The 27,695-nt window shown below is 39.2% G+C and overlaps 1 protein-coding gene across 1 annotated transcript; it reads left to right on the plus strand.

Moving 5' to 3' along the window:
* The first annotated feature begins 1,200 nt into the window (after positions 1 to 1,200).
* On the plus strand, positions 1,201 to 27,563 carry LOC128869941 (uncharacterized). Its single transcript, XM_054112539.1, has 6 exons — positions 1,201 to 1,576; positions 2,108 to 2,977; positions 3,107 to 3,734; positions 15,337 to 15,545; positions 15,597 to 15,629; positions 27,502 to 27,563. The coding sequence occupies exons 1-6, from the start codon at positions 1,345 to 1,347 to the stop codon at positions 27,561 to 27,563; spliced, it is 2,034 nt and encodes a 677-aa protein (XP_053968514.1). The 5' UTR covers positions 1,201 to 1,344.
* The last annotated feature ends 132 nt before the right edge of the window (positions 27,564 to 27,695 follow it).

The raw sequence follows: 27,695 nt of genomic DNA on the forward strand, positions 1-27,695 counted from the left end.
AACTTCAACTCACATTGTAAATACATTAGAAGTTCTTTAATGACTAGGCTAAGCAATGTAAAATATATTTCATCTAAGCAATCACATATTCATCCGAATACACTCATCAATGTTGTCAGAGCTCTGCTTCTTTCGAAAATTGATTACGGTCTCCCTATATTTGGAAACTGCTCAAAATCTAATATCAAAATGTTGAATGCACCATACCATTGCGCTATACGACGGAGTCTCAGGGCATTTCCAACCTCACCTACCAACACCATTCTTGCTGTATCAGGACTACCCAGCATTCCAAAGATAATTATTGATCTCACGCGCCAACTTTTTGCGAAAGCGGTAGACAACACTAATCCACTACCAGAGAACGTAAATTCATAGAGAAGGCGCAGTCCCGGCCCGTTCCTCCTAACAAAATACGGGTAGGAAAATGAAATCAGCACAAGTTAACAGTAGGAAATTAATTAATATGGCTGCCGGAGAGAAATGAGAGGGAGAGAGTGATACGCTAATGTAAAAAAATGTAGTTTACATTAGCTTACATTTGCTTGCGTATAGAACAGAGTTGTTCATTTGATATGTCCATATGATTTGTATGCATGTTTACAGATTTGTTCTTTTTGGTTTTTTTATGAAAATTGCGCGCAATTGTATGTATGATTGTTTATATACATATATTAGCAAAGGACATATGTATATTAGCTTTACATATATGAAAATTGCGCCAAATATTGGAAAAAATGTATGATTGCATTAGATTTGATTTTGATTGGATAAATGTATATATGTACATATATGAAAATTGCGCCAAATTAATGAAAAGCTCTCATGATTGCTTGTAACCAATTGAACTTTGGTTTCAATTCTAATTCGAAAAGAAATGCATGTATGCATGCATGTTTATATACATATTATATATTAGCATAGCATATGTATTAGGTTATGAAAATTGCGCGAAATTGTATGTATGCATGTTTATATACTTATATTAGCATAGGACATACCTATGTATGTAATTAAGTTATGAAAATTGCGCGAAATATTATGTATGCATGTTTATATACGTATATTAGCAAAGGACATATGTATATTAGCTTTACATATATGAAAATTGCGCCAAATATCGGAAAAAATGTATGATTGCATTAGATTTGATTTTGATTGGATAAATGTATATATGTACATATATGAAAATTGCGCCAAATTAATGAAAAGCTCTTATGATTGCTTGTAACCAATTGAACTTTGGTTTGAATTTTAATTCGAAAAGAAAGTCAATTGGAAGTGCACGTGCGCGGTGAAGCAAACATTTTTAAATTGTTAATAAGTAATAATTAAAAGAAAAATATGCCTAAAGCTTCGAAATGTCGTGTTCGCGAGTGTTATAGTGAACAAAATGTTCGTTCGTTTGCATTTCCCAAAAATCGGGAATTATTAAATTTGTGGAAGGAGAATTTGAGGATCTCACCCTCAATGCAAATGCCAATGCATAATTCATTTGTATGCATTAAGCATTTTGAGGAGGATGCCGTGGGACCAAAATATCTCAAGAATGGAGCGGTTCCAACTTTAAACTTGGGTAAGTAAATTAATTTATTATTATGTCTCCATATATGTATGTACAGTGAAGAAAAAATAAACGGAGTTACCGTCAATATTATTATTTCTTATAAATCTGTGAATATTTTTTTAAATATTAGTGTCTCAGTTTCTTTTTGGTTCACTGTACATACATAAAGTGATAATCGTATGCTTGGATGTCGTTTTCAATACTTCGTGCCTATTGAAAAGCTTAATATACACATTCATGCATGCATGCATGAAATAGAAAGCAGAGAAGGGATTTATTTATTTAGAATGCGCACTTTCTCATTATTTTATTTACATATTTATAAAAAACTTTTGAATTTAAAAGATCGGGTTTAGGATAATGCCGTATGAGCAATTTTAGGCCAAGTATAATGATTTATTTAATGAAACTTGGTTGAGATGTTAGATGAAAACTATAAATCCCCGGAGGGTGCGGGTTCTAGTTTTATATATGTGTATGATTATACTGAATATACCTAAATTTAAATTTTGTAAAAATTAAAATAAAAATTTTAATTAGGCTATGATGATGTTCCACCGAACAAGTGGACCGAAAAAAAGAAAAAAAGGAGCTGCTGTATCGTGAGCTGCGTGCCTAAGGATAAAGTTATACTTTTTGCGTTTCCTAGGGACGAAGAGACCCGTAAGAATTGGGCCTTGGCTTGCAACGTGCAAGTGTCAAGCACTGACAGGGTTTTTCTTTGTCAACGCCATTTTGAACCCACATTGGTTGCAAAATATAAACTCTTGAAAGGGGCTTTTCCTTGCTTCAATTTAGAGCCAGTAAATAGAAGTCGCTCGCCTAGTGCTGGCTCTGATTGGGTTTGCCCGCCCGTCACTGCAACTTATAGTAAGGTAGTTAAGGAAGTAGAAGAAGATTTAACTCTGGAAGAGTTTGAGAAATATTCGATATTAGAGGAAAACAGGCAGGCTAGTTATAGTAATCAGATCTGCGTGGACTTAGAAACCACAACCACTCGCGAACGGTTTGCTCAGTCTGCTCGCTATTATCAGAGCAACGCGGTCAAATTAAATAAACGTATTGAGGAGCTTGAAAAAGAAAATAATGACCTAAACAATAAATATTCTGAGTTGTTGAAACGTGCAATAATTGCGGAAGAAAGTTGTAGCAGCGATGCTTTAACTTTTGCAAAAATGATCGTCAGTACCAAAAAAGGTTGGTATAATGAGGACGAAAAGGCATTGGCACAAAATTTGAACTATATGTCCACTAAAGCATATTCTTTTATGCGTGACGATCTAGGTTTTTGTTTACCACACAAATCATCTCTTTTGCGTTGGCGCCCCATCAGGTATGTTGTTCCAGGTTTCGAAAAGTTAAACCAAGATTGTCTAGAAAATTTCTTTTATCGGGTCCGAGCTAGTCAGGGTATTAATACTCATCCCACAGCACACGAAGTACAGTATATAGTAGCGCGATTGATATCTATGAAAATTTTACGACAGCGGTTCGAAAACAAAGGCAATAATTGCGAAGATGATGATGATATTAATTTAGACTGGAATTTAGGGACTGAGGATCATCATCTGGAGGAAGAAGTAGGAGAACCGCTAAATGAGCAACTCGTTTTAGAAAATATAGAGGTAGGAGACGAGAATTTTGCCGAAGAACAAAATATAGCTGAGGTACAGGTGCAGCGTTATTACACTGGCTATGGTATTTACCAAAAATTACTGTGTAAGCTAAAATGCGACAAATGCGCCCACATTATGATGAAAACACAAGGAGACTTAAAATTGCATTCCGAAGCCCTGATAAGGTCTAAAAATTTCACGGATGATACCGATTTGAGACTGGTGAATCCTGAAGACAGGGTATTCGAAGTGTGTCGCCTTCAGATGATGTGGTACCGGCAGCTTTTTGCAAAATATGCTCACGTAGGTAATATTCGCAATCTAATGTTGCCGGTTATAAAACAAAAAACCGAAGAAGTATTTCCCCATTGGTTCGCACTATCTGGCGAATGTCAGGATCATCGCATCAAGCTACTCGATTTTTTGATATATGTACTTCTATTCAAAAATGCGAAATGGCTTTTACGGCAAGAAAATACCCAAGTCAGGTGTCAGAAGCGCAACGATAAACTAAAAAAGTTGCCGTACGTTGTAGGTCAGGGTCCAACAAGGTGAGTTGCGCAGGTCCTTAGGGTAAGTAAAACCAGCGTTTATTTATTGTTTATTCTTATATGTATTCATTTATATTTATTTTTCCTATTTTCCAGATTTTTTTATTTTTCAGGGTTTTCTGCATCTTTCAGATTTTTCTCTATCTTTCAGGTTTTCCTTTTATCTTCTTTTTCAGGTAGCACCTGAGCCTAGATTTTTAAATCACTACAATTTTCACTTAATCACGATGGATTGAGAGTAGTGTTTTAAAAATCAGGTAAATCGCATTGACTTAATCGATGTCAATATCGAAGTCGTGTGAGAAATTGTTATAGTATGAGAACAATTTCGTAATTCGTGCTTTCACAATTTTATATAATTTTTGTTTTCATTTCAGGAAATGTAAATACCTATTATTTATAGCATTGTAATATATATACATACATATACATATAAGAGTACTTTAATTACTTGTGAATAAAAATAAAAAATTAAAATTAAAAAAACTAGTATTTCATTTTCTTAAGGATAATAATATTTATTTGGTAAGAAGAACTTAAATGACCATATACCAATAATTTAATTCGACAGGATTTCCTTACAAAATCAATATATTCGTTCAGCTAAATCAAATGAACATCTGCATATGAAAAATCGTTCATATGGACGTGCAAAAGCAAACACGCATACACATAAATACATGCCTACAAACTTCCATAGGCATATGTACATACATATGAGGTTGCGAGCACTTGCGACAGAAATCAAGAAATCCAGCGCGCATTCATAGGCGCAGCGCACATTCATTGGCACAGCATTGTACATATACACATATGTATTTACATACATATATTGATGCATACATATATACGGAGCCGCGGCCACTCGACTTGACAAAAATTCAAGATTTACCAAATATTGGCAAATAATTCAACGCGAAATATTCCAATATTGACTATTTTCGAATGGTCGTGAAAATTGGCATATGGACGGCTCGTTTTATGAATGAAAGTACTTTGCTCGTAGAAATATGAGCTCGAACTTATCAATGAATTTGTTTTTGTTGTGCTTTTTAATATTTGAAACTGTTCAGCGCCGTCGCGGCTAAATAATCATGGCCGCAGCAGCTACTCCTAGGAATGCATTTTGTTCTTGTAGTCGCTAGGCTTAGAATTTTAGTTTTGGAAGCATACACATGTAGAGGCATAAAGTAAGTATGTGCGGTTATATGTAGGTATATACGAATATTCATTGTTTTGCTTAGAATAGAAACCTTTACGTACATATATTATGTACGTTGTCCCAACATATGTATTCATATGTATATGCATACATACATACATATGTATATGTACGCGAATACCGTTTAGATGAGTTTTTTGCATATGTTAGGAATATGTTTGCATACGTTTGTCTATTTGCTTTTAAATTTTTATATGTAGATACATATGAGCTATGTTTTGAGGCAGGTCAAGATTTTTTTCTGCCCACATGAATATGGATGGTAGATGTTATATCTATTTAGTATATGAATATACATATATATGGATATAAAAATTTAAAAAGGACACATATTGTTGAATAATAACCTTTGATGCAAATGAATGGTTTACAAAGCCAATTTTTTATGTGGATATTTTGAAATTATTTTGATAATGCACTTAATATCAATACAATTAAGTTAATTAGATACTTAAAATTTCACATTCATTCATGCATATGCTTAGAATTAATTTATTCATCTCACAAGAAATACATAGACATGCAAAATGCCTACGGGAAATAAGCATGAAAAAGAAATGTGATTTTTGCATACATACATACATACATATGTATATTAGAAATATGTTTGCATACGTTTGTCTATTTGCTTTGAATTCTTTATATGTAGATCTGTATGAGAGGTGTATGAGCTGGGTTTTGAGGCAAGTCATGTTTTTTTCTGCCCACATGAATATGGATGGTAGATGTTATATTAATTCAACACTTTGCTGAATAATAAACCTTGATGTAAATGAATGGTTTACAAAGTTATTTTTTGTGTTATGATATTTGAATAATTTTGATAATAGACCTAAATTCAATACAATTTAGTCAATGAGATACTTAAAATTTCATATTCGTGCATGCATATACTTAGAATTATTATTATTATTATTTATTAGAGAAATATGAAATATAACACTAACTGATAGAGCACTCTAGCTACTTAGGCCTACGGTGCTATTGCGTTACTTAGAATTAATTTATTCATCTCACAAGAAATAATCCATTTGCGCATGCAAAATGCCGACGGCAAATAAGCATGAAAGAAAAATGTACAAGTCTTCTGTTATTTTCTTTTTCCTAACATCAAATCATGGCATTTTACATTTCAATGCAAACGCTATATTTATTTCTGTTGACTACGCTCCGCTATGTTGACTACGCTCCGCTATGTTAACTCTCTTATGTTAATTTCCTACCCTCGTTTTGATGTGTTTTGACATTTAACCTGTCCATTCGTTCCTGCGCCTTCTCTATGAATTTACGTTCTCTGCCACTACTTCACAAAACGTTCACACGTGCCATACGCAAAACGAAAATACCTAGAATACATTCAGCTATTATAAGGTGCTTAGATTTTGCTACAAAACACAATATTTTATCCAACATAAAGTTGAAGTCTATAAAAAGCCATCCACCTTGGAAGATCAATGACATACTTCCTCCCAACAAACTGTTGATGTTATCTAAACAAAACACACCAAACGAAGTTTTTCAACTAACCTTTACTGAACTAAAATCCAAATACCTAAGTAATGGCTGGAAGTTACTGTTCACGGACGGCTCCAAGTCTGCAGAATCTACCTCGTTTGCAGTTGTTACTGACACTGGCGAATTAATCTGTAACTGGCTTTTTCCTACATTTTGTTCTATCTTTACCGCTGAAGCGTCTGCAATTCTAAATGCAATCCACTACGCTAGGAAAACTAAAGGAAAATTTCTAATATGCACGGATAGTAAATCATGTATGTCAGCAATAACGTCTCCGTCCAACCACAATCCAATAATTGAATCAATTAGAGACATGGTCATCGGTGCTCCTCGAAAAATTAAGCTTACTTGGATTCCGGGTCACGCTGGAATAAAAGGAAACTACTATGCAGACGCTGCTGCAAAAAATGTTATAAGGACACCTACTTTAGTCTACGACATTCTAACCAAATCCGACATACTCAACCTAGTCAAACATATAAGGTACCAAGAAGATGCAAGCGATTGGAAGACATACAAACACCATTACACAGAAATTAATGAAGACAAAAAGCGAATTACTTATACATCATCTTTACCCACAAGTGCCATGAGGGCATTTACCAGATTAAGAATTGGACACACTATCATAACACATGCCCACTTACTGTCAGGTGATAGTCCTTCCAAATGTCCTTTTTGTAACCACACCGTCACTATCAAACATTTACTTACTCTCTGCCCGCTCCTGCACAATTCATCAGTCAGCTTTGACAACGTTGATATTATAAAACTGCTTAAAACACCCTCGGAGGAAAATATAATGGCAATATATAACTTCTTGAAAAACAATGACTTGTTAAAATATATTTAAGATACTAACACTTGCACTAACACTAGGCAAATAGTTTTTACTCATATGTAACTTTAATTAAAGTGGCGGCTGAAGGCCTCGTAGCCAGTGCTGCGTTTTGATATTTATGTAATAAAATTAGTTTTGTTATATAAATTTAATAAAATAAAATTATTGTAAAAAAATAAAAAAGAATAAGTTGTTAGTTTACAATCATTAGAGTAAGTCACTAAAATAAATAAAACATTGTTATTAGAATAAGTCAGAAAATAATGGCCGAGCATGAATTAAATGATGAAACGAGAAAAAAACAAAGAACACTTTTCATTTATATTTTTCTTTCACCCAGCGAAGCGGGGTTTGCCATCGTTGGGAATAAGCAATGTGTATTTAGTTTTTCATCGAAGTGTGAAAGTACATTTGCTTAACCCTAGAATCGTAATATACGTAAATTTTACGTGTATGTCGCAAAAAAAAGTCAGTTACACTTTACCGTTCGGCACTATCGCTACGACCTCTTGGCAGTGCTTCCTTTATTTTATTGTTGCATTAACAAGTGAATCATAAATCAGTTGTTACTTCGCGTTTAGCTTTAATCGTTCTTTAAAAAAAAGTGTGCACGTAAATTTTACGTGGTCTTAGCATTAACGTATAAATTTTTGTACGTAAGTTTTACGTGGTCTTGTTATTAGCGTATAAATATTTGTAAATGAAATTTGTGTTCCGTGCGGTTTTCAGCAGAAATAAAAGAAAATAATGGAAAACTCAAGTCGTTGCCTTGCGGATGCAGAAATAGAAGCCCTCCTGGACAGTATTGACAGCGATGTAAGCTTTACTGAGGACAACCTTGAAGAGGAAGTTGATTTTGACAGTGACGATAGTTTGGAGGATCCAGACTACTCTCCTGAATTCCAGGAAAATACTTTTGAACTGATGAAAGCCGTGGAGTCCGCTCAAAATATGGCATCTGAAAAAAAATAAAGGTCCCCCGGCAAAAAAACAAAAGTCAGCACCAACTGTGCAGCTACAACTAAATGACATTGAAGATGTATCCAGTTCTAATCCACTTTTGGGAAGGAATGGTCGAGTTTGGAGTAGCAATCCAGTGCATCGTAGTAGCGGAAGAGCAATGGCTATGAATGTTGTTTATATTCGACCAGGTAAATATTATTAAAAGCGGATGTTTTTTAAACACTGTTATTAAAATAAAACATAAACTAGGTCCATATCCAGGAGCCATGGATGCTATCGAACCCATCGATGCGCTTGGCTTATTTTTTAACGACGAAATACTAAACGAAGTGCTTTTGAGAACGAACGAAAAAATTGCACAACTACGAGAAAAGTATAGAATCAAAGACTGCACTGTTTCAGATACAAACCTCTGTGAACTGAAGGTCTTGCTTGGACTTATATTTCTCTCCGCAACTTTAAAGAATAATCATCTCACCACGGATGTACCGTTTGACCCAAATTACTCTGGCGACAGGTACAAAGCAACCATGAGCCGTAACAGGTTTAACTTTTTGATAAACGCCCTAAGGTTCGATAATCAATTGACAAGAGAAGAACGCATGAAAGAAACGGGTTTTGCTCCAATATCCATGATATGGGACATCTTCATTTACAACTGCACAAAGTCTAACAAGCCAGGATCATATGTTACAATTGATGAACAACTTGTAGGTTTCCGGGGAAGGTGCCCATTCTGCATGTATATGCCAAACAAGCCAAACAATTATGGTATAAAGATTGTAATGCTATGTGATGTAGTGACAAAATATGTAATAAATGCAAGTCCTTATCTTGGTAAATCCACTGAAACCAATGGTGCTCCATTAGCCAATTACTTCGTTGAAAATTTTACCAAACCATTACATGGAAGTCATCGAATCATTACAATGGATAACTGGTTTACCAGTATTCCCTTAGCTCAAAAATTACTGGCTAATCCATACAAATTGACTATCGTGGGAACCTTACGCAAAAATAAAGCAGAAATACCGGCAGAGTTATTGGAAACAAAATCTCGCCCAAATGGATCATCAATGTTTGCGTTTGATAAGGAAATGACAATGGTGTCTTACAAGCCTAAGCAAAACAAGAACGTGATGTTACTATCCACAATGCACATTACTGGCGCTTTGAACGAAGTTACATCAAAGCCAGAAATTATACACTCCTACAATTCCCCTAAAGGTGCCGTAGATACCTTTGACCAAATGGCCCAAAATATTTCATGCAACAGGAAAACCAGGCGTTGGCCACTTTGCATATTTTACAACATGTTAAATATAGCCTCAGTGAACTCTTACGTTATCTACACTCATAACGTAATGGAAAAGGGATTGAAACCATTAAATAGAACAAAGTATATGTTAAAACTACACGAACAATTAACAGGACCGTGGCAACAAGAGAGACTTGATAATATACCAAACCTTCCTAGAGAACTGAAGAACAGTATCCGTAATATACTCAATATAAAGGAAACTGGAACAGTGAGCGAAGCTTCTTCATCAAAAGGCAAACGGACATACTGCAAATTTTGTCACTATTCCAAAAAACGGATGACAACTACCTATTGCTCGATATGCGATGAAGCGACCTTATGCGGTGAGCACCAAATAAAATTATGCCAGGAATGTAAGCAGAATTTCGCATAAATTTTTTTATAATTCACTTTAAGAAACATAAAACTTTGTATTTTCAATAAATAAAACCAAAACAGAAGATATACAAGTTTTTGTTGAACATTTATTTTCAATTTTTGTGTTGTACGTAAAATTTACGTATATTAGCATTAACGTAGGGTAAAACTATCTTACGATTCTAGGGTTAAGAACTTCCGTGAATCTTCGTAAATGTCGAACAATTTGTACATCCAGTGTGGAGTGTGAGCTGTGATTAAAAGCTCAACAGTTATCATTCCTCAAGAATTGGAATGAATGGTGCAGGTTTACTGTAACCTGAACCAATTGCCACGGAATTGCAATACGCTATACCATGTGACCTTTATGGGATGACCACAGCCCCAAAGGTAGAAGTCTTAAGGGGCGGTAAAGCGCCGGAATCGAAGATAAAGGTGAAACCCGAGCGGAACTCTAAGGAAAAATCGTAACAGACTTCCAAAATAAATCTTGAGGTGCAACCATCTGCGATTCCTAGTTAAGTGGTACTAAATGAACTAGACAACACCAGTAAGGGGACCTCCTTTAGTTTCCCAGGGGCTTCGAGGCCATGTGTTCGGGGACTTTCTGTAAGGCCTCAGCGGTAGGCAGGACAAAGTAGGTGATCCTTCTATGACCAATGAGTAGCCACCAAGGCTACGGAAGCTTAAAGAGGTGAGATGCATTCTCGGACGTTTGAGTGGGCCAGGGTGTAGGTTCGAACCCGGATTCGGGCACTCGTCTTCCTCCTGGGAGACGTTTCCCTCGGAAAGATAGGTAGCGGTCTGCACAAGTCGTTCAACAAAGTCGCTAAACAGGCAGATTCCATTAGCCTTGGGGTAATAGACAAAGCCGGCTGATGTAGCCGAATGGGTTGGCTTGCGACTACCATTCGGAAGTGCGTAGTTTCGAATCTCCGTGCATGAAACATGAAGTGATAGAAAACATTTTTTCTAATAGCGGTCGCCCCTCGGCAGGTAATGGCAAACGGCAAACCTGCGAGTGTATTTCTGCCATGAAAAAGCTCCACATAAAAAGTAATTGTCGTTTGGAGCTGGCTTAAAATTATATGTCCCTCCATTTGTGGAACAACACCAATACGCATGTCACAAATTGGAGGAAAGAAAGGGATTAAGCACCAATCACTACATATTATAAAACAAAGTCGCTTAAATCTTTACAACTACGCAACGGATTTTGATGCGGTTTTTTTTTAAAGATAGACTGATTGAAGAGGAAGGTTTATATCTATATAATGTGAAGAAATATATAAAGGGGGCGTGGCAATCGGTCAAAATGTGGCAAAAAAACATAATTTTTTTGTTGTCACGGCCATAAATCGTAAACGAATAAACCAATTAAAATGAAACTTTCTTGAAGTTTAACTTTGAAATATTTACTTTCGTTCTGCATCAAAAAAAAAAAATTGATTTATTTGTTATTTAACCAAAATTGTTTAAACAAAAGCAGCTCTTTTTCCAAAAAAAGCTGTTTGTGTGTGTGTTCGCTGTCAACCGAATGAAGCAACAGGCGTTAAGCGATAATCTCACCACACCTCATTAATGTTGAATTACATCGTATGGTGACGTATGTATGTATGTATTTACGAATCGCTCGCATTATTTCATTTCGGACATATGTACATACATATGTATCTATGTATGTACTGAATTCCATGTAATTATATGTAGATACAATTTTACAGCGAAATAAAACGCTATTTTCAGGTTCTATATTAGTAAATCGCACAAAATTAAAATACAGTTTTTGAATAGTTTTTATTGATTCGGAGCGCGTTTAGTTTGCTATCAATTCCATACAATAACATTTTTTGTCATTTACTTTTTACGACAACTAATAGATTATTTTCGAAGCGATTTCAACAAATGGGTACAACATTAATCCTTATCCAATTAAATACCTTAAATACATTGTTGTTTTCATATAGATCTATGTATATGGCTCTTTACAGCATATAATTAAAAACAATATTTTTCAAGATATTACAACAGTAATTAGTAATTGAGATCTACCGGAAAAATTGCGTTAGCTGTTGCGTCATCCGGCATTGCCGCTACTCTTTTGGAAAGAGGCCGAACCACACACTCTACAATGAAGCACCCGCTGAAAATCGCCACCGATGATGATAACAGCGTCTGTAGTGTTTCTAGACAGAGCAATACAGGAAAATTGATGCGTGACTGCTCATTAATAGTCTGGGACGAAGCTATCATGTCAAACAAGACGTCTGTGGAAGCACTGGATAGGACAATGCGCGATTTGCGCAACAAAAATGCACCTATGGGTGGATGTACAATTCTGTTCTCAGGAGATTTCCGTCAAATCCTACCAGTTGTGACTCGAGGAACACGTGCTGACGAAATAAATGCTTCGCTAAAAAGATCCCACCTTTAGTCGTATGTCAATAAATTAGAGCTTAAAACTAATATGAGGATTTCGTCATCTTCACGTGAGAACAGGCTATTTCCAGAGATGCTGCTAAAAGTTGGCAATGGAGAATTAACACAAAGTGAGGGAAGGATTAACCTAGAAAACCTTTGTGTTTTGATAGACAACATCCAAGAGTTAGTCAACAATGTCTATCCATACATTGATAACATAAGTTATAAGACAATATCTTGGTTTAAAGAAAGAGCTATTCTGTCACCAACTAACGAACAAGTAGATAAAGTAAATAACTTGATTATTTCAAAGATTAATGCGCCGACGAAAATATACTACTCGGTCGATACTGTTCTCGATTTGGAAGAAGCTGTTCAATTTCCTACAGAATTTCTAAATTCTTTGAACCCGTCTGGACTCCCTCCTCACCAAATGGAGCTGAAAATAGGTTGTCCTGTTATTTTATTAAGAAACCTAGGTCCACCTAAACTTTGCAATGGCACGCGTTTGATGGTAAAATCACTGAAAACTTTCATAATAGAGTGCACAATACTCACAGGATGTGGTACCGGAGAAGATGTATTGATTCCCCTAATCCCTCTGATACCATCGGATCTACCATTCCAATTTAAACGCTTACAATTTCCGGTAAAGACATCTTTTGCAATGACCATTAATAAATCTCAGGGTCAAACCTTCAACGTTGCAGGCTTAGATTTGAGTGTTGACTGTTTTTCACATGGCCAACTGTATGTCGCTCTTTCAAGAGTAACCTCTAGAGAAAACATGTTTGTATTGTCTAATGACAAGAAGGCTATGAACGTTGTATATAAAGACATTCTGTAATATATTAATTGTTGTAAAAATAAAATAAATACATATGTAAAAATGCAAAAAGTTAATATGCAAAAATGTAAGGTATGAATTTAGATATCCCAAAGATAGCAGGAAATCTTCATGCTATAAAGAAAGGAGAATTGTTTTACTCCAAATTTAACGCGTGCGGGCCACGGGCAATAATGAATAAGCCAAAACTACTGGATCGATTTTAATCATTTTTTCAGTGAGTGACATAGGGTATATATTTTATACCCGTGCGAAGCTGGGCTGGTTGCTAGTTATATATATTATATAATATATACTTTGTCTTGCCATAAATTTTGTGACAAATTGTACAATGCTTATATCGCGAACAAATTCGCAGACAAAATTTCCGTTATTTTTGCTTCTGTTCGTATAGATTCATTCACTCAGTTTCATAGCAAATTTCGCTTGCAACCAATGGAGTGGGGAGCTAAGGAAAATCGCACTGCAGTGATTACATTATATAAGTATGGTAAAAGTGCAAATAAGATTTACGAATTGCTAAAAAAAACTTAATATTTGGAGAATGTTGGTTTTCCACACAATCAATCGTTTTTCCTAAACGTCTTTAGTGACAGACAGAAAACGAAGTGGTCGTCCTCGCGTGGTTCGAACCAGTGCAGCCATAAAAGGCGTTTGAAAAAGAATTCGTAGAAAACCCCTTAGAAAGTAGAAAATCATGTCCATGGAAATCAATGTATGGACCAGATCCATGCCAAGACTAATTAGAGATGATCTCCACATGAAACCCTTCCGTCGCGCAACTGGTCATCTTTTGACAACGCGTTTGAAGAAAATTATGCTCGACTGATGCAAGCAGCTTCATCGGGGGCGCGCGATCAACCTCTATAAAAATATTCTTTTTACAGACGAGAAAATGCTCACCGTAGAAGCAGTTTTAATAAAGAAAACGATTAAAAATCTATGCTAAAATTTCTAAAGACGCAAAAAAATTTGTTCCAAGGGCCAAATGATATTCAGCGTGGCCACCATCTAGCCTCCGTAATGATTTGGTGGCGAATGTCTTGTAACGGCGTTACAACTCTTCATTTCTGCGGAAAAGGGGTTCAGACCGGTGCAAAAGTGTACCAGAAGGATATCTTAAAAATGGTGGTGAAGCAGTTGACAAGTACTCCCTTCAATGAAGAGCGTTGGATTTGCCAGCAAGATTCCGCTCCAGCCCAAAAGCCAAAAACCACCCAGCAGTGGCTAAAAACAATATTCCTCGGTTCATAGTCGTAGAAGATTGGTCGTTTGGAAGTTCGGATCAGAATCCAATTGTGGTCAGAATTGGAGAATATGGTCTGCCAAAAACCTCACTGACATATAAAGAGCTTCAAACAATTTTTGGTTCGAGCTGCGACGTCAATATCCATCGAAACCGTGTGTGCAGCAATAGCTGAATGGCCTTAACATTTGAAGGCTTGTGTAAACGCATGATTTAATAAGGCTAACCTCATTGCAAACAGTAAACTAATTTTACGTCTATTACGGATTTAACTTGTAACAGAACTTTTGACAGGACTAAGTATATAATATGAGACAACGGCAAGAAGACGGCGCTATTTCCAGGGAGGCATGGAAAAGAGTAGCGCCCATCTCTACAGTTTTCACGACGGTAGTAAAGGAAAATCCTGGGCCTCCGCCGTGCTGTGAGAGGGCCGGATGGCATTATGGAACGTACAAACGGATAGTTTGTGCCAACGAACGATCGGCTTCTGTGTACAGAGCGGCAGTTGCCTTGGTGGAGAAGTGAGGTCCATCATCAGCATTGGAACACTGCTCGACAGGGCGAAGGAGGAAAGGCTTTAGGCCTCAGAGAGCGAGGACACCGTCCACGAAGAGAGTACTATCGAAGATGATTATTCTTTAGATAAATCTTCAGCACTCTAAGGCGGTGTCCAGCAATCTATTAGTCCACCTTAAGCAAGGTGGAACTGAAGTAGTCCTGATCCAGGAGCCGTGCCTGAGCAGTAGCGGTATTTTTGGGCTCAGAGCGAAAATCCATAAAATGATGGCGAATAACGTGACAAGTTAACTAAGATCCTGTATGCTCATCAGGAATGAACTCAATGCATTTATGTTGTCTAATTTCAGCAATGAAGACATAGTTTCCGTGGGCCTGGAGGGCTCTACCACCAAGCTTTGGATAATGCCGGCCTATATGGCGCACGAGGTGGAATCACCTCGAACGATACTTCGCGAAGGTTTGGCTAAAGCGAGACGCGTGAGAACCAGCGTTATTATAAGGACGGACGCAAATTCCCACCAATCATGTTGGGGCAGTTCCCACATAAATACGAGAGGTAAGTCACGTTTTGATTTTACTTAAACGAGAACTTGTTTATTTGTAACAGGGGCAATGACTCCTCTTCAATCACTGCAACCAGGTAAGAGGTAATGGACCTCACGTCTGCCTCTTCCTTATTGTTACACCAAATCTCCGATCGGAGAGTACTTAGTACTCACTCCTTTTCGGATCACAGGTGTATTCAATTCTCCCTTACTGAAACCCTACAGGAATCTGACCTTAATATCTAACTAATAGCGCTAAAATAATTAAATCTCCCTCAGGATGGGAACTGCATAATGTAGGGTTAGGAATCTATAGTTCCGAAATTAGGAAGGCTAAGAGGCACTCCTGTGGTAGCTTCTGTGAAATCATGCCGACGAATCACAAGTCTGGGAAGCGTCTCAATCCCTTCTACTAACCATGGCTGGTTACTGGATAAGCGCCGCCTGGCGTGAGCCATTGAGGATTGTCTCTATACGCAGGACAGGTAGGAGCTCACATGTCTCTCCCAAGGATTTCAGGTCAATCAGTCTTTCCCCTTTCTTACTAAAAGCCCTTGCGGGACTGATTGATCTACAGTCCGACACCAAAATTCCTCGGTGGCGTTTGACGCATACTCAAAAACTTTAAAGGCAGATTAGTAGAATCGTTAAAGATATAAACGATATAAATGAGCCTCTATATCAGAAGAAGTTTGCAGTGAGCACCTTTTCCAACATTGAGGGGGCTTTTAATTATGTCCTCCCGGAGGTAGCCCTTAAATCTTTGGAAAAATTGGGGGTCGGAGCAGACCTCATCAGGTATATCTACAGAGTTCTTAGTGACAGAATGGTCGTGACAGGTATCTCACTATTTCTCTGCGATGCTGTTTTCAATGACTTGCCGAAGAAGCTGGTGAGCAACGTCTGCAGGGTGATTGCGTACGCTTACGACGTGGCACTAATTGTCAGAGGAAAGTTTGTACATACCCTGTACGAACTGATGCATGGATATCAGAACGTAGTTTTCAGATGGGCAGCGGATTGAGGCCTATTGAGGCCTCTTCTCAAGTCGGAGCTCATCCCATTCAAAATAAGGAAATACAAAATACCCAGAGCTCAACTCCCCTCGATAGGGGAGTTGTTGGTGGTGTTGGTGCTTTCTGACAAGGTGAAGTACCTATGTCTAATTCTTGACAGTCAGCTAAGTGGAAGCCGAACATTGAGAGAGGATAAAGATGGCAACAATAGCCTTGTATGGGTGCAAAGACGCAAATAGGGAAACATAGAGCTACTCGCCTAAAGATTTATAATACCATTATAAAGCCAATTCTGTTGTATGGAGGCACTCACTGGAAAGGTTGGCACCGGCGAAGAAGCTGAAGAGTATCCAAAGGTATGCGTGGGGGCGTTTTGAACTACTCCCACTCTAGCGCTTAATTAAATGCTAACTGTGGTACCTCTAGACATTGCAGTCGTAGCAGCGCCTAACCGTGCCGCAATCAGGCTCAGCCTAAAAGCTTGATCTCAATTACGGGCACTCAAGTATAGAAGTAGCTTTGAGTTTATCCCCTTGGTGCCTAATCAATGCGCACCCTTGCTTAGTCCGAGCGAAGCATTATCCACTCGCATTCCTTCAATGCGGAGTGCAGTATTTGGAGGCAGGCACCTAATGAACCTGTTCACGGATAGCTCGAAATTGGATGGACCCTCAGACTGAAGTTTAGTTTACCGAAGCACTGCAGAGGTAGCGGCAATTAAAGTGCACCAGATTCAACTGCAGTTTGTTCACCATCAGCTGTTATGCTATTCGTAAAATGTACAATTGGCTAAGCTGTGTTAGTTAATTCTAATACACTACTTTCGACATGAGCTGTAAAATTTGTATCTCCGAAATGCTGGTTCTGGCGATGTATTAATTTTATTGTATGTTTTGTTATTCATGCGTATATTGGAAAAGTAATTTGTCCAGAATTTTTCGTGTATACAAAAACGCTCTTCTATAATCTTACTAATATTACGCACTAAAGATGTCAAAGTGTTTTCCCTCTGAGGATTAATACATCTTGACGCAATGCGACGTAATCGTTTCTTTTCAGAAATTAAATCTAGTATATCACTAGGTAGGTTTATAAGCCCACGATTGCGCACTTCTACTTGAGGATCAGCTCCTGAGTTAAGAGCTGTATCGACGGCTTTAATTAAATTTATAATGCAGTTATCAATTTCATTTAGTGTTACGCTACGATTGATTGGTAAATAGTTTGCACTAAGATTGCTTAACAGTATATCGTTAAAATGTTTCACATCAGTTTTATCATAATTGAAAAACTCAGTTAACGGGCAACTAAGCACATTATGATTTGATTTTATGATCAATTCTACTCCGGTAAGATCCGATTCGTATTCATGAGTGTATAAGCAATTAATATGTATATCCTTTTACTTCATTAAATTATATTCCAACAAACGGTGACACTAAAAATATATCTTTGTTGGTATCAAGTGTAATGTGGGACAGTGTTGAAACCAATTATTTAGTATACGCCCGTTATTGTTTATGACGGAGTCTCCCCAATTGGTGTGCGTAGCTTTGAAATTTCCACCAATTACTATTTTATTTGAATTAAGAGAGTCTAGAACTAAATTAAGATCATATACGTGTAATAAATCAGATGGGCGATTATAAAGGGTGGTTAAGTTTCAAGGGCCGGTGTTGATTTTGAATAAAATACAATTTTTTTAGAAAAATATTGTAATTTCTCTTTGTTATGATAATATAGGTATGGTTCAATTACGCACGGAACAAAATATCGGCCGAATGGGCCCCGCGGTCTCGGCGGCACACCTCCATCCGATGGTCCAAATTTTCGATGACGTTGAGGCATAATTGAGGTTCTATGCCGTTAATGTGCCAAATTATCTCATCCTTTAGCTCTTGAATTATTGCTGGCGTATCGACGTACACCTTTTCTTTCAAATAACCCGAAAGAAAGAAGTCCAACGCTGTCGTTGACGCTTAGGTGTGGTTCACATTCAACATCGGGCCTTGGAATTTTACCACCCTTTATAATGATACAAAATGACATTCCCATGGCAGCCGGTTCTACGTTACCGGAATGACTCGGGTTTTTCCCGACCAAGCGCTGCCGCCCCAGTATACCAGTCCTGTCTAGTGAACCGTATATCACCTCACCCCTTACGTCACAGGAGCAAATCCTTGCAGCAATCCTGCTCCAAATGCTTCTCCTCAGGGCTGGAATCGAAACCAACCCTGGGCCAGAAGTATTCTATTGCGACGTCTGCCACAAACGGCTTCACCTGAACTCCACCTCGGTTAGGTGTAACAAGTGCAACGGGTAGAGCCACCTTAAGACCTGTTCAAGCCTTAAGACACACAGGGAGTGGTCCACTCGGTGTGTGGCCACGTGTTGCTCCCGCCAGCAGGTGTCTGATGCCTCCACGGCTACTACTCCCCCTGACAGGGCGGCACTACCAACCGCCACCACAACCCTCACCTCCTCGGTGAGGAGCCTATCGGAGCAACACAACTCCCCTGACTCAACCCCTCCCCTTCCTTCCTGCTCCAACCCCAGTGCGGGGACAAACCAGCAGCTCCTGGTCCCCCGCACAGTCTGTTCCGTGTGTCAGACCGTAATACCTCGGAATCTGGTGTCAGTCCAATGCAATTCTTGCAATGGCTGGTGCCATTTTCGGAGATGTTCCGGCCTGCGCACCACCCGTGAGTGGACAACTGCCTACGTTGCCCCCTGCTGCAGAGCTCTGCACCCGCTACCGCCCCCGGAGGCGCGGCCGCCCACCACCATCAGGCCGCAAAAACCACAGCGGATTGCGCAGCAGGTCCAACGTAGACAACCCCACGCGTCCCTCACCCCCCGAGTAACACAGACTTTACCGAGAAGCTTCAAGCTTCTACAATTTAACTACAACGGACTCACGAGTAAGGTCGACGAGATAGTTGACCTTATGAACCGGCACAGTATTAAAATAGCTGCGGTCCAAGAAACCTAGCTGCACGCTAGGTCATCTCTGATCACCAGGGATGGCTATAACGTGAACAGGCACGATCGCGAGCGAGACAATGGTGGTGGCCTGGCGTTTATAGTCCACCACACAATGCAGCATCGTCTCATCGATGAAGGCATCGACCGCAGGGATAGCACCTTTGAATGTCAAGGCATAGCTGTCCGGACAGGCGATTCCAAGCTCGAAATATTTAACGTATATATACCCCCTGTCACCTGCTGCCCGGCAGGATATCACCCCAATAGGTGCGCCCATCAGAGGTGAAAACCGATTGGTTGTAGGTGACTTCAATGCGCATCACGATCTTTGGCATTCAAGCCTGCCAAATTATCGTAGGGGACAGCAACTGGCAGAGCAGATAGACGATTCGACATTCAGCACTGTGAACGACGACGCCCCCACCAGGGTAGTGGGCAATTGCAGCAACTCGCCTGACCTAACAATAGCTAGCGCGGCTCTGATAAATAGCATAACGTGGCGACCTATGCTATCGCTTGCATCAGACCACTTGCCCATTATCATCTCGATTGAGAGACCTGCCGACTTTGTTTCCGCGAATCACCGGTCCTACTTTAACTTTACAAAAGGTAATTGGGTCGGCTTCACGGAATTCACCGAGGACACCTTCGCCGCTCTTCCCATCCCCACTGATGTGCGCGTAGGCGAACGCGCATTCCGCAAGGTGCACACAGCTGCTGCGACTCGCTTCATTCCAGCTGGAAGCTTTAAGGAAATTCGTCCCCATTTCCCAGCCGAAGCAGCCAGCTTAGCAAAAGTGCGTGACCACCTACGCCAGGCCGATCCCGGGGATCCCCGCATAAGGGATCTCAATTCGGAGATCCGGCAACTGGTAAATAAACACAAGCGGACCAAAATGGTTGAGCACCTGAAGACCTGTAACCTCACCTCTGGGCTGAGTAAGCTCTGGTCCACCGTTAGGTCCCTGTGGAACCCGACGAAGCACAACGACAAGGTGGCTATCACCTTCAACGGTTGCACTTCGTCGGACCCGAAGAGATGCGCGAGCTATTTTAGCCGGCTTTTCTTACTGCATCCTCCGGGCGACAGAACCAAACGTCGTGTTACCAGAAGGCTGCACAAACTGACGAACGACAGTGCGGCACCTACTTTCTCCGGTGATGAGGTTCAGGGGGCCATCAACAAGTCGAAATCATCGAAAGCCATTGGCCCTGATGGATTAAACGCGCTGATGCTGAAGCATCTGGGACTGCTGGGAGTAGGATTCCTCACAAGGGTCTTTAATTTATCCCTGGCCACTCTCATCATCCCTGACAAGTGGAAAGCAGGGAGAGTGGTCCCACTACTGAAACCTGCCAACCAAGGGGAATCTTATCGGCCGATAACTCTCCTTTCCCCAGTAGTGAAGACACTCGAAGCCCTCCTACTCCCACTCTTCACGAAACACCTGGCCCCAACCCCACATCAGCACGGATTCCGACGAGTGCACAGCATCACCACTGCACTCACCGCCATAAACGCCCAGATAAGCCGCGGGCTTAACCAAAACCGCCCCTGCGAGAGGACTGTCCTAGTAGCGTTGGACCTGAAGAAGGCTTTCGATACAGTCAGCCATTCCACGCTACTAGATGATATTTATCAGTCGACACTCCCGCCCGGGCTGAAGAGGTGGTCCGCAAACTACCTGAGCGGTCGGCACTCGTCAGTGATTTTTCGTGATCAAGCATCAAAGCAGAGGAAGATTAAGCAAGGTGTACCGCAGGGTGGTGTCCTTTCTCCCTTGCTGTTCAACTTCTACATCTCGAAGCTCCCCCAACCACCAGCGGGAATTTCCCTGATCTCATAGCTGTCGACTGCACGATAATGGTGTCGGGCAATGGCATTGATGGCCTGTGTTTCAAAGTGAACAACTACCTCGCCGACCTTTCTCGCTTTTTCACTGCGAGGAATCTCCAACTTTCCCCCACCAAGTCCACGGCGGCCCTCTTTACCACCTGGACAAAGGAGGTCACGCTGACCCTTAAGGTAAAAGTCGACGACACACCAATTCCGACGGTAAACAACCCCAAAATTTTGGGTGTAACCTTTGACAGCTTGCTCTCCTTTTCTGCGCACACAACCGCAATTGCCACTAAAGTCCAAAATCGCAACAAGGTGCTCAAATCGCTTGCCGGCAGCACTTGGGGCAAAGACAAAGAACTGTTGCTTTCGACATTTAATGCAATTGGTCGGCCGGTTCTGAACTATGCTGCGCCTGTCTGGTCGCCTGGCACTAGTGACACGCAGTGGATAAAGCTACAGACATGTCAAAATACCGCCATTCGGACAGCGACCGGTTGCCTCCTGATGTCCCCATTCAACACCTTCATAACGAGGCACATATGCTCCCAGTAGTGGAGCATAACAAATCGCTCAGCAAGCAGTTCCTGCTTGGATGTTACCGCAGGTTTCACCCCTGCAGACACCTGCTTGAGCCTGAGCCGCCTCCCAGGCACGTCAGGAGACACCTTTTAGACTACGCTGATTAAATCTAGGACAAAACTGACCGCAACCTACTGCACCGGACAGTATTTAGACAGTCAATAAACGACATCCACCAGGAGACCGTCAACACCTTAATGAACCCCCGTCCTGTGAATGCCGTAATCGGAGTCCAACCAGCACCTATTGCAGACGAAAAGCTCCAGATTCCCCGTGAGATTCGTGAACACTTGCACAACTACGTTCTGGATACTGTAGCAGGTTAAACTCCTACATATCCAGAATTGACCCCGACATTCCAAAACACATGTCCGGCATGTGAAGATACCCCGCACGACACTAACCACCTCTTCACATGCCCCCTAAAACTGACTCATCTAACACCCCTCTCCCTCTGGACCCAACCTGTCGAAACAGCATGTTTCCTGGGCCTACCCCTAGATGAGCTAGACGAAGACGACCGATGATATGCCCTGCACTGACAGGGCTACCATTACTGTTAAAACAACAACAACAACATGATACAAACGAGATTTCTTCTCCATTTGTACAGAAAATTTTTAAAGCTACTTTCTCCAAATGAACGGTGTCTGGAACTTTTATCAGTTCATATTTATATTCTTTAAATAGCAGTAGCCGTACCACCCGTGTTTTGCCTATTATGTACCTGTTTAGCGCTCTCGGTCTGTTTAATAAGGTTATAGCCTTTGAAATTAACGTTATGTCTTGGATTGAGGCGATGCTCGGCTATAAGTACTATATCCGATTTGCGTTTTTTCAAAAATAGGTTAAAGTAGTGCCTTTTGTGCTTTGGTATCAAGGAGTTCACGTTTATGAGTATGCATTTGATATTTTTGTTAATCATTATTGACTCTTAATTATGTTAGTAACCCAAACAGGGAAATTGATTTTTCGTCATCATTACGTAACTGTTTATAGGCTTTTGAAAAGCTTACAATTTTTTTTTATGTAGTCAGAAATATTGCCACCAAATAATCTAATACATTCACTATTAACAGTATCAAACGGCTTAGTCTCTTTAAAATTTTTTGATTTAGTTTGCTTTTTTTAGTGTTACCGCTTTTTATGATTCTTTAGGCTCATTTCCATGCATAACCGAAGCGTATGAAGGTGGATTTACTCGTATACCCATGTTAACATTACTTGTTATTGCTGTATTTGTTGGGATTTTATTTGAGCCCTGTGACTTGCGTGCGTTCATTCGTTTTACTATTTCTAAGCGTTTGGGACAATTTTGGCAGTGCGACCTTCCTTATTGCAATTTATACAACTTACTGGGATACCTGTCTTCTTAACTAACTGACCTGTCTCACTATCAGTATAAACGTGTTCCTTGTGGTTAATTTCCTCAAGAGGTATTTTTCATTTTCCAGAGCCATGATTGTCTAGGCATTTAACACACCCAAAGGGTAAATAACAATTAATTGCCACATGTGTATAACGTTGACAGTTTTTAGATTGCGAGGGTATCATTGCTTTTAGTTTTTCAAAATTAACCTTACAATTAAGAATATATCTAATATTATAGAATTCCGAGAGGTTAGACTTATGGCTAAGTTGAATTAGCCAATTTTTTTTTTGAATTTCGATAATTTTACAATTTCAATATCAAGGTTTAAGTCATTAAGATAACTAACTATTTCATCATATTCGTTTGATAGTTTCTTAATAATTTATAAATTTATAATAGGGTTTTCTTCATTGGGGTGGAAATATAAAAATTTCCTTTACTATCTATTAAATAAGTTTTAATATTCTTGTAGTCATTTATGACACATGAACTTATGTGTGTTACATTTTTATTGATAATATTGAACACAAAGTTTTTGTGTTTTAATAACTGCTGTAGGTTATTTGTCATTTCTTTTTGATTGATATTATAGCAAATAAACACAGGCGGGTTTTCTTTCTTTTTTTTAATTTCACGTTTTGGTAGTATGGATTTTGTCGCCTTGAGCGTTGCTTTTGGACAACTTTCCATTGTTTGTAAGCGGCTCTCTACTGTGGGAAGAGAGGGAAAATTTGCTCCCTTTCATTTTGATTGTTTACTTCTTTTGACATAGTAATATCTGCATTTTTGCTTTGATTGACGTTTGCGTATTTTATTAATTGTTCGTTTTCCTCTATGAGAGAGGCTTTCTCAGAGCTAAGATTCACTATTATACTTTTTAGTTCAGCGACCTGTGCAGTAAGTATTTATTTATTTTCTTCCCTTAAGCACACGACCGCTTTGGTCAAGTTCAACCAACGAACTCCGGTAATTTCCATAGATTGCTGGATCACCCTTCTTAGGGATTGCGCAGAATACTCTAAAATTCCTATCAGCAGGCATGGTTTCATCCGACCATATTTTGCTTAAAAGCTGATGCAAGCACTTTACCAGCTCCACGCCGCCATGTTTCAATAGCTCAGCCGGCAGCCCGTCGGCTTTCACGGCTTTGTTGCTCTTTAGCCGCGTTATTGCTATGCTCACCTCTTCATTGTTGGGAAGCGGAACGACGATTCCGTCGTCAGAGATTGGGGTACTGGAATCCTTACATTCTCTGTGACATGCGCTGCTGTCACTATTTAACAAGTTCGAGAAGTGTTCCCCCCATAATTTAAGTACGCTCTGGATTTCAGTCACCATATCGCCGTCTTTGTTCTTACAGGAAAACGATCCGATCTTGAAACCTTCTATAGGCCGCCGAACTTCTGGCTGTTTCGGCTTCTCTTTGTTTTTTTTTCTGATAATACGTCTCTCTTCCTTTCTTAGCTCTCGGTAGCGATCTCACATGGCTTGCGTTGCGCCCGCTCGCTGTGTGGCTTTATAGACATCATTTTATAGGCGGGTCCCAAACTCAGCGCACAACCAGCTATCCTGGGTTGCTTCGTCTTCTCACATTAGCTCGCGAAACTTTTAACTCCTATAATTGAAAAAAATTAACTGTCTAATATGCTAATAAGCTAACGGCAGTTTACATCACTAGTGTATTATTCTGTGCGGACTTGACACACAGAAACTAAAACAAGCACCATTCGCTACCAAGGCCAATTTAATACAGAAAGTCAGGTCTTCCAAAAAAAGTTACTTTATTTTTCTCGATTATGGCAGGTGTGACGTCTTCTTCTTCTTAATTGGCGCGATAACCGCTTACGCGATTTTGGCCGAGTTGTGACGTCAGGCACCTTAATAATACAAAACAAACGAAAAAAGAAAAAATTACATGTTTGTGAAATGTCGGTGAAAGGCTTGGTTATATATTGTAATATTATATTTTATCTAAACTTTTCGAAGGAATTGTTAAAGAAAGGATGTATCATACTTTGCGACTAAGAGCTTAATGTCGCCCAATCAGCATGATTTATCTCGGGTAAGCCTACAGTTTCCAACCTGGCTGCTTTTGGTGAATATTGTTTTTCAATTTTTGCTGAAGGTTTTCAAGTCGATTGTGCTTGTAAGGATTTTTCTAAAGCTTTTGATAGAGTTTCTCATAAAATTCTATTACGCAAATTAGTATCACTTGGTTGTCTTCTGTTTTGTTTCAATTGTTGAAATCTTATTTATCTGATAGACGATGTGTGGTAATGATTGAGAGTGAATGTTCGGAACCTTTGATTTCATCTTCAGTGGTGCCACAAGGTAGTATTTTAGGGTCTCTTCTCTTCGTTCTATTTGTTAATGATATACCTAAGTAAATGCTTTTCATTTGCCAACTCTCTTCTATATGCTGACAATTTGAAAATATTTTCTGGAGTTAGAAAAAATGGGGATGTTCCTATGTTGCAAACTGAAATTAAATTACTCGCTCGCTGGTGCAGTAACTCTGACATCTCGCTAAATATTAAGAAATTTTTTCATGTCACTTTCGCTAAAACTCAAAGTGTTTTCCAGTCATCTTAGGCATTGATAATATTTTACTTCAATCTGTTCTTCAAGTCAAAGATCTAGGTGTGATCTTTGACTCCCATTTTTCATTCAACAGTCACATTAACTTTATTGTATACACCTCTTACTCAATCTTAGTTTTTTTATTTATTTATTGTATTTAAAAGAGTAACAGTTAATAATAATTATTCCACTTACGAAATAAGCACTGGCTGCCAGGGCCTTCGGCTTATGGTATCTTAAGCTAGAATAATAATATAGATAGGTAACTATACAAGAGGATGGGAGAGGGTCGTTGAGGAAGTGTTAGAAGATTAGTGGGTAGTGCGAGTTTGAGTGGAGTATAACTTTATATGTATATAGTTTTCGCAAAGTGTTAAAGTTTAAATTTAGTTTGTTTATCAAATTTACAAATTAAGTTAATGCTATTGTCATTTGTGTTGAAGAGTAAATTCGAAAGTTCAAGATTCGAAAGGGCAGATATCGAGGAGGTGTGTTGTCGAGTAGTCGTTTGAGTTGCAAAAAGGGCAGTCTGGTTTGACAGTGCCGTTTACCATGTGAACATGGATGGCTATAGTGTGACCGATTCGAAGGCGTATAAATATCTTGAGGTTCTGAGAAGGCATGTGTGTAGGATATATGGGCTCGATGCCACTAGGAATGTACTTTTTTTTGTGGTGTTGAGAGAGATTAGTATAATTTGTAGTATTAGTACTATCTTTGATAGTAAAATGTGCACTGAAGTGAAGAGGTTCTTGGGCGGCTTCTTTGGCTCTGGTATCAGCGCACTCGTTGCCTTGTATTCCGGCATGACCCAAATGTAATATCTTATTTCTGCAATGAAGAAGCTTGGGTAGGAGCATTATTGGTTGCGCTTGGCTCTGTGGGATATATCCGGTAATCCGGCTTCTGCAAGAACAGCTTTTGTTGGTGATGTTGGAAACGCGCGGATACTCCTTTTAGCTGCCGTATGGTAATGAGCAATTAATAGCTTGAAATTTTCTTTGGCACAATGTCCGTAAATACAAAGTCTAAAATCGATTTTGGATCACAGTAGGGCCTTTGTTACGTTAACAAGTGTGTGTGGATGATTATGGCAATGTTTAGAAGATAAAAGTTTAATTATGTTATGTCTTAAAAATAAGCTTATTCTAATGGCTTTATAGTTTTCCTTATAGGAAAGTTTTTTGTCAAATGTTAAGACTAAAATCCTTAGTGTGTTAGAATGTGGGATTAGTACATTGGAAAAGGACATAATGGGGAAGCAAAATTTACGTTTTTTACAAATATGAAAAGTAGCGTATAAAATGTTCACGAAAGTATAAATAACTTTGTTAAGGTTTTTTAATTTGGAAAATACTGAAATATCATGAGCATATACAATGGTGACATGTTTCACCTCGGCATTAGAAGCGATAATTGAACTAATTTCGTGAAAAGCTATAGTGAACAATGTCACTGAGAGAGGTGAAACTTGTGGTATACCATTAAAGAGTTTATGAGCCTGTGATTTACAATTATTAACGCTGACTGAAAACTTGCGATTACTTAAAAAGGATTTCACGAATTTATACATTTTGTTTCCGATTTTCCAGCGCTTGAGTTGGTTAAGAACAACATGAATGCCGATTCTATCGAATGCTTTCTCGAAGTCTAAACTTAATACAGAAACGTGATTATCTGACGCTAATGCCGAAGATGCGAAATGTTCAAAGTATATTATAAAAGCGACTCGATCACTTCTATGCCTTTTTGGAAGAGAGTCGGATTCTAAGAATGCTGGGTAGGC

This window comes from Anastrepha ludens, chromosome X (assembly GCF_028408465.1).
Source record: "Anastrepha ludens isolate Willacy chromosome X, idAnaLude1.1, whole genome shotgun sequence".
Lineage (NCBI taxonomy): Eukaryota > Metazoa > Arthropoda > Insecta > Diptera > Tephritidae > Anastrepha > Anastrepha ludens.